This window comes from Camelus dromedarius, chromosome 8 (genome assembly GCF_036321535.1).
Source record: "Camelus dromedarius isolate mCamDro1 chromosome 8, mCamDro1.pat, whole genome shotgun sequence".
Classification (NCBI taxonomy): domain Eukaryota; kingdom Metazoa; phylum Chordata; class Mammalia; order Artiodactyla; family Camelidae; genus Camelus; species Camelus dromedarius.
Window position 1 is genome coordinate 65,674,675 of NC_087443.1, and position 12,771 is coordinate 65,687,445.

The 12,771-nt window shown below is 36.0% G+C and overlaps 1 protein-coding gene across 2 annotated transcripts; it reads right to left on the reverse strand.

The window, feature by feature from the left end:
- Positions 1-1,564: 1,564 nt before the first annotated feature.
- Positions 1,565-12,665, reverse strand: SMNDC1 (survival motor neuron domain containing 1). 2 transcript variants are annotated; one of them, XM_010983272.3, is made up of 6 exons: positions 12,478-12,665; positions 11,152-11,271; positions 6,321-6,463; positions 5,548-5,709; positions 3,529-3,682; positions 1,565-3,073 (listed from the first exon to the last, which is right to left on the reverse strand). In XM_010983272.3, exons 2-6 carry the CDS (start codon positions 11,269-11,271, stop codon positions 2,936-2,938), a joined length of 717 nt encoding a protein of 238 aa, XP_010981574.1. In that variant the 5' UTR covers positions 12,478-12,665; the 3' UTR covers positions 1,565-2,935. The 2 variants fall into 2 exon arrangements, with proteins under 2 accessions (XP_010981574.1, XP_031317595.1); XM_031461735.2 differs by lacking the exon at positions 12,478-12,665 and adding an exon at positions 8,343-8,532.
- Between the last annotated feature and the right edge of the window lie 106 nt (positions 12,666-12,771).

The window sequence follows — 12,771 nt, forward strand, 5'->3', positions numbered from 1 at the left end:
GATAGGTCTGGGGTAGAACCCAGATCCAAGAATCCCTCTTTAATTTTAAACTAGAATTAGGGGCGATTTAATTAAAGGCTGTATACCCTTTCCCATTAATAAACATACCCTAAGATATTCTAATACAAAATTTTAAAACTTTACTAGAATGTACTTAATACGTCTTCTAACCTTGGTAATTTGATAACATCTCAGTAATACATTTATAATTAGGGGCTTCAAATCATAAGCAATGGATATTATTATCCATTATAATGTGAATTGTTATTGTTCAAAGAAAAAAGATCAGATATTCACCATTACCACTTTGCACAGTAGTAGCAAATACTTCTATCTATAGTATTTACAATATGCCAGGTACTCTACTAAATACTTTACATGTATTAACTTACTCATCCTTACAACCTAATGAAACAGGTATTTTCATTCTATAGCTTAGAAAACGGAGGCTATGCATACAAATAAGGGACTCAGGATTCAAACACAGCAGTCTGGCTCCAGACTCCTTGCTCTCCCAATATGGTCTTTTTCATGTTAATTAAAACATTTGTTACCTGTAATTAATATTAAAATTTTAAATTTTGTTTACTTGTTTTGGGGATGTTAGGACTGTTTTTTCCTTGAATTGGTCAACCACAAAGTCAAATGTCAAGTTTTGAGAAGACAAATGTAACCATAGCCACGTGGTTCAGTTTCAGAGCTTCAAGTCTTTCTTGACAGAGGGGAAACTCTACATGAACTTTTGTAAGAAAGCTTCGTAAGACCAAGCATCACATTCAGTTTTAGTGAGAGCTTAATCACCTGTATTGTAAAATACAATCGGTATCATGCTTCTCATTAAGCGTCTTCTCAACTTCAGCATCACACTACAAGACAGATCTCCCCAAGGAGTCCTACTTTTTAAGTTTAGTCCAGAGACACTATCATCGTCCTGACAACAGGACTTTTCAGAGACACATCTAGGTCTTTGACACAAAGGCTCTTGATCTCATGTTATATACCTATTTAAAAAAAATCTTTTCTACAACATGGTCACATTATTCCCTCCTTTTTCTCTTCCTACCGCAAAGCCCTCCAGGAAAATTAATGTGCAGAAAGGAAGACCCATAGGGTCAAAGAAGGTACAAGTCTCAACACAAGAGTCTTGCCTACACAAACAACAGGTGAACTACTATTCCAACAAACACACCAAGGTAATCTCACCAAAGATCATTTTGTGTGGTCACAGAATTATACCAAATTTTCTTCCAATGCTTTTTAATCAACAGGATTCCCCTTAAGGATACCAGTACATTAAGATCAAGTTGGTTACACTGGTAACAAGAACACAATTTTATTTATGAGTTTTTCAGCCTACATAGCCCTTTTTCTACTGTAATTTGTGCCCTGTATTGAAAAAACACTTCACCTTTCAATCCGTCCTATGTGCTCTACCCTCTGGCCATAAATGACAGGGGGAAAAAACCCATCTCCTGGGTTGGGAATGGAGATGGAGGGACAAGATGAGGAATCGTATCTCTCACCACTGTCCTTCTGAAAGTTCAATTTAACAAAAAACTTAAAATTCATGAAATAAAAATTTTTATTTTCACCCTCCACCAAAAATTTACAAACACCTCTACACACAACACAAACCCTTAAAACCGACTTGTCCTTTAGGATCCAATCTCATGTCTAATAGGAGTACCTAGGATTTATCAAAACCTTTATCGCATACTCAATATTCTTTTCTGTGGAAATGATGTATGCTTAATCATTATATCAATGCTGGCAGCTAAGACTTCACCCCCTTTTGTTAACACACCCTGGAGATTTTAAAAACACTTTATTTAATAAAAGTTAAACATACAAAAACTGAAATTAACACACATTCTAAAAATTACCATCTTCCATTAATAGGAAGACCCTTTTCTATGCATATATTTGGCTTGAACTCAACTCTGGATAATTGTGATGTTCACTTATACCAGCAAATGCTGACAACTTGATCTAGTTAACAAAAATTACAAACTCAGCTACATGAACATAATATACAGGGAAATTATGGTCAGATTAATGCACAAGAAATACAGTAAAATTATAATGATGAAACATTCAGTACTCTTGTTCATTAATTTAGGCTTGGTTTTTTTTTTTTTTTACAAAAATAGTATCTACACTGTATACAGGGCTATACATCAGCTTTTTGTTTTCTCATATAAACATTTCACTACCATTAAGTGAAAATCAATGCAGGAAAAAAAGCAAACATACAAAAAAAAAAAACAAAAAAAAACAAACAAACCCAAAAAACATTAGAAAAAGTAGCTGGTCCTAAACATGGTTTCTTACATAAACTAAAATTCAATGAAAAGAATGAAGAGCTGGATCAACTTTAGAAATGGCCTAACAGGCTTAGGAAACAAGTTATTGAAGGAAAAACCTCAAAACAAATTTGCCACTTACAAATTAACCTATTTTTAGGCTTAACCGGGCAACAGCTAAATTTAAGTTGAAGAAAAAAAAAAGAAGAGACGATGTATCAGATTGGTGTTTTGCCTTGATGTTCCAGTGAATTGCTAGAATATGTGGCAAGTTCAGAGCATCTGAAAATTCCCAGTTAGGACTTTACAAAAAGTATATACCATCCATTAAGTGGGGGCCTGATATTAGGAAGATCAATAATTCATCTAAGTGCTGTATTTATGCAGCATCTATCTAGAAAAGGTTGTTTTATCCAACAAACTTTGAGGAAACTGTGGTAGTAGTAATGAAAAGTTTAAATGAATAGCAGTTATCAAATGCAATTTCTTCAAGTTTCATTCTACTGAAGTCAAACAATGACGACAATGGTATCTTCCTTACTCATCTAACAAATAATTTACCTTTAGAAAAATATAAGGATAAAAAGGTAAATGTAAAGCCCTGCAGAGATGAAATCCAACAGTTTTTCTGATTATTGAGGCATCAAATGCCTAACATTGTATTTAGAGGTATCTTGATACTGTGTCATAGGTTTATCAGCAATTCCACAAGTTCCTACTCCAACTTTGCCAGTTACACTCTCAGGTGAAGCAAAAATACTCCTCTTTACCTAGGGGAAATGAAACAGAAACCGTTCTTGATTAGTTTTGTGGGAAAAAGAAATTAAAATTCTGTAATATACTTAAAAGGAAAAGTACATAAAAGGGAGCTTGAGTGCTCATAAAATCTACTAGTGATACTTAGCATAAGGCATGTTAACAAAGCAGGTAAGGTTCAACACTCCAAGTGGTATGTAAAGTAGCAAATGCTTTTTCAAATTTTAGTTTATAAAAGGAAAGAACCTAGATCTTTTGTAATTCCTGATATAAACTCATTCATAGTGTTTACATTGCAGAGACAATGGCTAAAGGAGATATTTTTCAATAAGCCAAAATGAAGATTGAAGAAGATTCTTATTTAAGATCCATGTTTTTAAAAATCTATGAACCTCCTTTTTCATTCTAAAGTTATTTAATGACAGCGCACTTTACAAATTTACAAAGTATGATGAAAGGACTTACTAACCTGGCCTTTTTTGTTTTTAGAATAGGCTCTGTTGTTGAACTGTTGCCATTTCACCTTCTGGTCCTCTCTCTCCTGCTCAAGTTCTTTTATTCTCTGTGCTTTTTTCAAAGCTTTCTTCTTTTTATATTCACGCTGCTGGGCAATCATTTCTTTTCTGTGTGGATAGAATAGCTAAATGTCAACTCCTAAAATTTAAAAGATGACTTCCTTGGAGATATTCAGTAATGCAACTACCCCCCCACCAAAACCCCCGTACCTAATACACTTGCATACTCTTCACCTCGTGAATAAAAGCACTAACATCAATGCCAATCACTCAGGACTACTAAGAAATAAATGTTATTTGAAATATACAGCATCCTTGGAAAATTTTGAACACAAATATAGTAATCTATTATCCATTTAAATCAAATATTTCAACTATGACTTTTTATTTGCCATTTACCATAGCTTTCGCCAGCTGTGTTTTAGGAATATGATGAGTTTTAACACTAAAAGCTGTCTAAATCTTTATCAATTTCTAAATAGACAGCAAGTATGATATGCTACATTTAGAGAAAAGTGTATGAAGATTTCAATGCAGATAAAACTATTCCATCTAGATTGGAAGAGTACCGCAGCACAACAGGAAATTATGGCTAACTCTTAAAAAAGAAAAAACAGGTTTTTCAAAAAACACTCTAAATAGGATCAGAGCCTAAAGTTCTCTCAGTAATTTCTGCTCAGTTAACACTGACTTTTCACCAAAAGAAAGATGAAGAAAGAGGACTTTAAAAGAGGCAATACGATCTAGATTCCTCTGTATCATATAATCACTATTAAGTTAAATGTGGTTTTTACACAAATGCTGAAGACTACGAAATGTTACATTGTTCTACAAGCTGATTTTCTTATTGGGATGCTTAAGTCGAATGTCATTTTAATAGATAATATAATTTTCCCAAATTCAAATATATTTATGTAGCAACTTAAGTTGTGAAAACTCTTAACAAATCCAAAAGATAGCAAATTGTGGCAAATATGCAGAAATTAACTAAAAATTGTTAACTATCTCTTAAATGCCTGTCAAACTGTACACATCTCCATCCTTCCTGCTACTCCCCAGGTTTATGCCACCATCATCTTACACCTGAATCCAGAGTAGTAGCTGCTTCTCTCTGCTGCCACTAATTATCTGAAAGCTCAAATCTGGTCATATCAAATCCTCTCTACTTGAACGCATCAGCGGCTTTCAAGTTCCTTATGATTTGGTCTCTACCTCTCTAACCTCCTGTCAAACCACCCACCATCAAGTCCCAAGTTTTTACCACAGGAATTTTTCTGTTACCTCTATGTTCTCATTTTGTTTTCATTTTAAAATGTAAACAATTACTGAGTGAGTTCTTACCATGTCAAGAACAGTGCTACACACTTTTACTAATGCTATCATTTAATGTCCACAACCTCATAATGTAAATACCATCGTCCCTGTCTTACGAACGAGGAGACAGAAGTTAACTAGCTTGCCCAAGGTCATACCTTCTAGTTCATTAACTGGCTAGCCCCTGTTCTTTTCAAACCTGTTTACATGTTATTTCCTCAAAGAAATTTGCCGTGATGACTAAAATGCAGTTTAGGTACATTTTCTTTGTTCCCTAAAGGTACCCTTTACATTCCCTCCGTAACTTCTGTATTTTATTATTAAACTTCTTAATTATGTGTTTTCTCCTTTAGACTGTAAACTCAGTCAGAAAAAGGCCTAAGCTGGTCTTCCTCACTGTGCAGGAACCCAGCAACTGCTTTAGTGAGAGGCACATAGTACCCTCTTAATAAGTATTTATTAAATGCCTAAATGAGAACCAAAATGTCTTCACTCTATCTAGGCATACATATACAATGTTGACCATATATTGCTAGTCTCCAAACTGGTAAATAGTGTAACTTTCTTACTCTAATCTAATCTGCACAGATTCTGCAGACTACTTCATATACTCAAATAGGGAAGATTACCCTTAAAATGCTAAAGTCAAAATCACTTACTTTGACATGGGTTTGTTGCCACTGTCCTCCTTTGCCTTCCTTCCTTCTTCTACAGGCTTGAGGTTCAACAGTGGGGTCACTTCAGCATTGCCATAGCCAGCAAAGGTGATTGCAGCAGTGCCGTTTTCTTCATCTATCTCCTCAATCTCCGCTTCATAACACCTGTAAAGATATCATGGCTGTAAGCAGGTGAGTAAAGGTCTAGTACTCAGCCTACAAGACTTATACTGCAGTTTTTCAACTATTAATGTGCCTAAAATGAACTTCTATAATCAACTGTCCCTTTGGCAAAGATAATACAGAAGAGTGGCTGAACTTAAGTCATCTGCTATCAAAAAAGGAAATCCTAATCAAAATATTGGCAGGGAAGTCTCTTACACGTCTACTAAATGTGTTTCAGTCAATCTCTTTGAGAAAAGATATTTCTTACAGTGTATATGCTTCACAGAAGTCTAAGAGAGCCAACCAATCAATTTTTAATTCAAGGAAAAAAGAATTTAGATTATTTTTTTAAAAATACCCATTCATTTCCCTCTACTTTTATGTTTATTTCCTCTAGGATCCAAGCCATGCTTCTGCCCTAAAACTTAATCTAAAGCTAAAAACTAAAAACTCAACTGTATTAATGATTACCACCCAAGAATAAAATTGGCTCTGTAAGTCAGACTGGCTATATAGAAAGATTAAAATAGAGTAGTTCAAGCTGAATAAAAACATCTTACCATTGTATTTTATTATTTCATGTTATAGTTAGAGTTTTTTTCTACACTTACTGTCCATCTTCACTCCAGATTGCCATACACTTGTCTCCTACTTTCCATGAATGAGTGGGCTGAGTAGAAGCAAAACTGTCTGAACTTGCAAGAGTTTCAGAAGGCTGAGTTGACAGAAGGTCTTTGGTTAGTTCTATAACTTCCTAAAAAGGAAAAAAAAAACCCATTAATATTATTTATATAGTTCACATTGCTCCCTATTTTCAACAAGCAAGTTCTTTCAGTTTTTAATAACAGCTCTTACACCATATAGCACTCATTAAGTACTTTATACATACCTACTTACAGCACACAACAATACTATGATGTGGATACTGTGATTATCCCCATGTGGAAATTGAGAAACAATATTTTATACAATGGTGCTGATACTTAAATCCAGATAGTTGCCTTTCAACTTAATTAACCTCAAATACCAATAATAGAAATAAGATAGACTTGAATTTACAGTACATTATTTTTAAGCACCTATTTTAGCTGAATAGATCTCTCTAAAGTAGAGAAATAGTCAATTGTAAGGCACTGAACTAGGTTCAAAATCACTTTTAGCTCATACCATTGTCATGTGTATTTCATGCAACTGTACTTTTTACAGGGCATTACTTGGCAGCAGTGTTAACTGCCTAGCCAATACGTCCCGTCCCCCTCAAAAGAAAAAACCCAAAAACATAAAGCAGCCTTATTAGTAATAAAAATGTTCCTGTTTATATATATTTCTACTAAAATACTGTAGGCATATATTAAAAAAAGTAGTCTCAAAATTTACCCCATCTGAGTAAGCAAATTACTAAGTCAGATTTAAAATATCCCAATACCTTAACGTTAAGCACATTAGCACAGCTTCATTTAAAATAAAAAATAAAATAAATGTATCATACACAGGCAGGCAATACCTTTCTGTGTGGCTTACACTTATTTTACTAACATTTTACACTTACTTTCTAATTCAGGCTTACACTTAGATTCAAAGGGTTGGTTAAAAAACTTAAGAAATAGAACAGATTGTTAGATTCTGTTACCAATATGCTATATTTTTACTCTGGTGAAGACCCATATTATGCATGTTATCTAATTATTTTAAGAACTTGCATACCTGTTCCTCCATTGTCGCATATAAAATACCTTAAATATCACATTGTGTGCTTTGAGAGAAAATTTAGCAAAGTTATACTCTGTACTGAGTTTCTTCTGGCTCAGAAGTTAAATACTACTTCTTTTAACATTTTAAAGATTTGTTTTTGTTAAATGGCAAGAAACTTAAATGTTACTTCTCCCCGAAAGATTCTAAATCTTCGTGACTATTTCAGTCTCAAAAAAAAGAAAAAAAAAAAAAAGACTATTAAAGCCCTTGGAGAAAGATTAATTTTATGAATAAAAACAAATTTATGAATGAAAAAACTAGAAAAATCAGATTTAAGTTAAAAATTCAGTACATTACTATCTTTAATGAAATCTTATTAGGTACCATATAGCCATCAAATAACTTTTAGACAATCCTTTGCAAATAAAGCAAAGAACTTCCAAATAAACAGATCATGTGCTACACAAAGTAGTAAATTATTGAAAACCAGATCTTTAATTAACCACTTTTAGGCCCAGGAATGTAATCCAGTAAGTCTGACTCAAGAGCCCATAAAATCCCTATCATTAAATAATTTCAGTTAACCAGGGATCATTTAACTACTAAAGCACAAACATGAAGTCTGCATTTGGAGGTCTCAGGTTTAGAACTCTACTTCTCTTAGTATAGAACATATTCCCACTACATTTTCATAAGGAAATACATTTTCACCAAAGAAAAGGGTCCTGAAAAGTTGTGCATGTTATAACTTCCAGAGCCCTGCAAGGAAATGACACTGGAAAAAATCCAGAGCATTTATCCCTAGTTGTCTTTTCACTTTGCCATGTTTTGCATACCCCTCCCAATAACTATGAAGACCCTTCTAAATGTTTTTTCCTTTACATGTGCATATGTATTAGAGACACTATTTTATGTATGAGGGAGTTCTTAAAGGTACATACCATTAATTACTTTTCCTCCCCCAAGTCTGAGTTCTGAAACTGCTCCTTCATTGACAGATGGGCAGCAGTTACAGTAATCGGCAATTCCAGGAAGCATCAGATGTTGTGATCTACATATCAGCAGGTCAAAGGGGGTGCACTCAAGCACTCTGCTTACTGAAGGAAGGTGTTTCGGGGATGCAGAGAGCCACTGTAATATATGAGACAAGTGACTTGACCCCTGCCTCCTTTAGAACCGGTTTATTTAGCAAAACAGCCTAATAAATTGACTATTTTTGTGACCATCATAGACTGCCTAGGGAGCTAGTCAACTAGCTAGACTGAATTTTACTAAACCCACTTCTTTTTAAGCGAAGAAATAAATGCAATTAGGACTTAAGTAGATTACTTTGCTGCCTGCTGAGTAACTTTACAACACAGTACATATAGATAAAAATGGAAGCCTTATTGGCAAAATGAAAGTCACTGAAAAAAATGCAGAAAGAGCATTTTGCCATAAATGAAAGGGCAAACAAATTCTTAACCAGAGTAAGGATACTCCACGAAAGGAACACAAAAAAATAAAGGAGGCCAAAAATCAGTCATCAGTCTAAACAGATTTTTCAGAAACATAAAATGTCGAATTAAATATCAATTGCACAATGCATATTCCAGAAAGCAAAGAAAAAGGAATTTTAAAAAATTCTATGACAAAATGGAAGCTGTAACTGTAGCCAAGGAAGATAACAATTACTAGATGGAAGCAGTTAAACAATCTTTCAGAATTTTATCTAATCCTAAATGATGCCTTCCATCTTTAAGTGGTTTTCAGTTCAAAACAGACCTATACTTAGTAACCAAAATGATTTTTTTTCCATAATAGAAGAGGAAAAGAATCCATAGTCAAGACTGGTCAGCAAAAACATTGTGTATTATTGCTATCTGAAAGTGTTAAAACAAACTTCTAAATCTGTGCCATCCAATATGGTAGCCACATACGACTATTTAATTAAATAAAGTTAAAAATTCAATTCTTCAGCCACCCTAGTTATATTTCAAATATTCGATAGCCACATGTGGCTAGTGGCTTTAATATTGCACAGTGGATACAGAACATTTCTATCACCACAGAAAGTTCTACTGCACAATGCTTTTCTAAATGGTCATAGAAAAGAGGATATTTTACAGATAAATGACCCCCAGGTCATTATTAACTGAATGCTAAGTAAGTCATTTACATGGTAACTACAATGCTCTCTCTCCCTATAGTACATCCACTATAGATCATGTCCTAATAGGACAATTCTGCCCAGACTCTAATAATTTATTCTAGAAACACCAGAAGGACCTCATAATGCTTTCGGTCTTTACTCCCAACTCCCCTCTCCACCAGTTCCACATATGCCCCTCCTCCTACTGCCCAGGAAGCAATATATACAACATTGGCCCATGATGTATTTCCTTCAAAGAAAAAAAGAACTGCTTTTAAGTTGGTTAAAAAAGAAAAAGATGGGGTATGCCATGACCTCTCCTTGAGGCAAGCAGAAAGTTGGCCTGAGAGTGGGAGAAACTGCTCCCAAAGCATCTTTTTCTTATTGACTGGCAACCTGAAATCCACTAGCCTGACTTCTGCATATTGGAGAGACCCTGGTTTTTGTTTTTAAAAATAACATACTATTGCAGCTTCATGCAAGTTAATCCTAAATCCAGAATTTGAACCTGAAAATACTCAACTCATCTTAATTACGCCCAGATAAGCTCTTTCAGAATCCTGAATCTGGAACCCATTTCAAGTAACTCTCATTTGTTTGCAGCTCTAATATCCCTAAAATATTAATAATATTAATGGGCAGAGGATGATAAAGGGAGGGAATTACTTAGACAGGATGAAGATGACTCAAGTTTTGTCTTGAAATAATGAAGACAGACCATCTAATCAAAACACCTTTTATAAAACTTTCCAAAAAGTCGTACTCAGAATTTTAAGTTCACAAATTTGTTAAGATGAAAAGTCATACATATTTACAAACATTACACATGGTGTTTTTATTAATCAACCTAGTGTTCTAAGAAACAATAGATATTTATAATGGCTTTGTCTTGAAATCCCAGTCCAAGTTTTGAGAAGCAGGTTTCGTACTTACTGAACTCTCCCATGACAAACAGAATAAATTTACATCTCTTTTTCACATAGATTCAGTTTAATTTCAAGTTGTCAAAGTGTCAACAACATGTAAAACCTAGCATTAAGTTCAAATATTAGGTAACATTTACGCAGAAAACAAGCATCTCTTCAGATATTTTTATGTGTTTTCAAAACAAGGCACTAGAGCTACCTTTGCTACAAACTCAAACACAGGCTTACTCACATATGCTCTTTCTCCCTCCTATTTTCAAATAATCTATGGAATTAATTATGGGTTTTATTTTTCTCCTTTAATTTTAGCTACCCTTTGAACTAAATTTCCTATTCCAGGTCTTTTAAAAATAAAAGTGGTTTCCATTGTAAAGTTATATGTACATCTTTCTCTATAAAGTTTGACACTGAATTCTAAAATTAACTTATACTAAAAAATTACATGAGCATACAAGATTGACGTAACAAAGAACAATACTTCAACAATTTTGATGTACACAAACTGAGGAAGCAACCCTACTCCTAGAAACCATGTCTGCTTATGTGTGTACACACATGTCCCCACAAGGGGTGCAAGGAGGAGAAACACTCTCTTCAAAGGGTGTTCCGGGTACCTATAGATTCTAAGCAGTAAGTCATTCGTAAAACACAGAAATACTCCTTTCAAGCAATGTAACTGTACATTATACTTACTTGTAAATCTTTCTTTAATTTTAACAAATCTTCATTTTCTCCATTTCCAGACAACGCAGCTTCAACTTGCTGGAGTTGAGCTTTGTAGCTTGCCAGCTGCTTTGCTAGATCCTCTGACATCTGGGAAAAATAAAAAGGGGAAGACCATGAAAATGGAACCAAAAAAAAAAATAAAAAATAATTTCTCCTGTCTGCCTGAATTAATTAATCCTTACCAATTCCATTCCCAACTCATCATTATTTAAAGCAGCTTAATTTATTACTATTATCTTTACTTTCAGTTCAAAGCTGTGAGCCAAACCACAAACTTCAAGGCAAAAATTCTAAAGACATGTCAGACAAATTCAATACAGAAACAGAAAACTAGAGATAAGAGGGAAAAGGAAAATTTCTGATTTTCTTTACACTCCTGTAGCAGGGAAAGTACTGTATTACGCTCAATTAACAGGTTGTTATACCGTCATCAAAAACAACAACAAAACCCCTAAACTGTTAAAGGAGTTGAGACTTCCGGAAAAAATGTTAAACACTGAAAAATACTTCCAAAACCAAATATAAGTGGCTTTGGAATTAACTACACAAATAACTCTCTCCACGTGAGATATTCAATTAGTAAGCGCGTGTTTAGAAACTCTTCTCCAGAACAAAAATGTTTAAACATTGTCAATGCATTTTCTTCCACAAAAGAAACAGCACAGATAACTCTCGCATTTAGGCGTTTTAAGGAACATGCCTTTCACCAAATCCGGCTTGTCCTTCTCCTGAAAATAAGATAACGACAGAATCCTTTTTCGCTTTAGTAACAAACAGACGGGGTTTCCGGGGACAATTCCCGTCCAACGCCAGCCTGGAGTCTGGAAAGGCTCCAATGGGGTCAGAACAAGCCAGGCTGCTCTCCCCCAGCCACCCACACCTCAAAGCCCGCCACAACTTGCTCCATTACTTCACACCTCGAAATTCAATCAGCTTCCAAGAAAACCGAAAGCACGAACGGAACGGAGGTCAGCCGAGCCGGAGCCCCACAGCCGCAGACAGGCTCTTGCACCGAAGGGCCGAGGGCGTCCTTAAGACGCCTCCCGCGTCCCAACCCCACCCGTCGGGTCCCCGGGGTTAGCCGTGTTCGCCGCCACAGTACGGAGGCCCCAACCCCGTCCGAGGCTACTCAGGGTTCAACTCTGGGTGGGAGAGGAGGCCAGCGTTCCTAACACTCTGGTCGGCGCCCGGGCCTCTCAGCGCGGCCGGCTCCACGGCCTCAGGCCTTCGCTTCAACTCAGGAGAGGCCGAGGCCCGGCGAGGCCTTGCTCTCTCCCTCATTGGGTTTATTACCTTGCGTGGGGTTGGGGGCGGGGCGGCGGGAAGGGGTTCGGGCAAACGAGCCCAGTGGTGGCGGCGGCGACAGCGGCAACAACAGCAGAAAAAATCTCCGGGGCGACAACAAGGCGACTCGGTCTGAAAAGGAAGAACTCGGTCAGCGGTGAGGGGGAGGGGAGGAAAACCGGGCACTGGAAAAGACAGAGGCGTGAAGCATCGCGAGAGGTTAAAAATCCTCGCGAGACGTCGCTCGACTCACGTGATTCATGGAGCCCTCTAGGCCGCCGGCTCTTACCCACGTTAGGGACG

Coding starts and splice junctions, on each gene's coding strand:
- SMNDC1 (XM_010983272.3), bottom strand. CDS start 11,271: ATGTCAGAGGATCTAGCAAAGCAGCTGGCAAGCTACAAAGCTCAACTC. Junction 5,710..6,320: donor ATCTGGAGTGAAGATGGACA/GTAAGTGTAGAA, acceptor ATATCTTTACAG/GTGTTATGAAGCGGAGATTG. Junction 3,683..5,547: donor GGCAACAAACCCATGTCAAA/GTAAGTGATTTT, acceptor CTATCCACACAG/AAAAGAAATGATTGCCCAGC.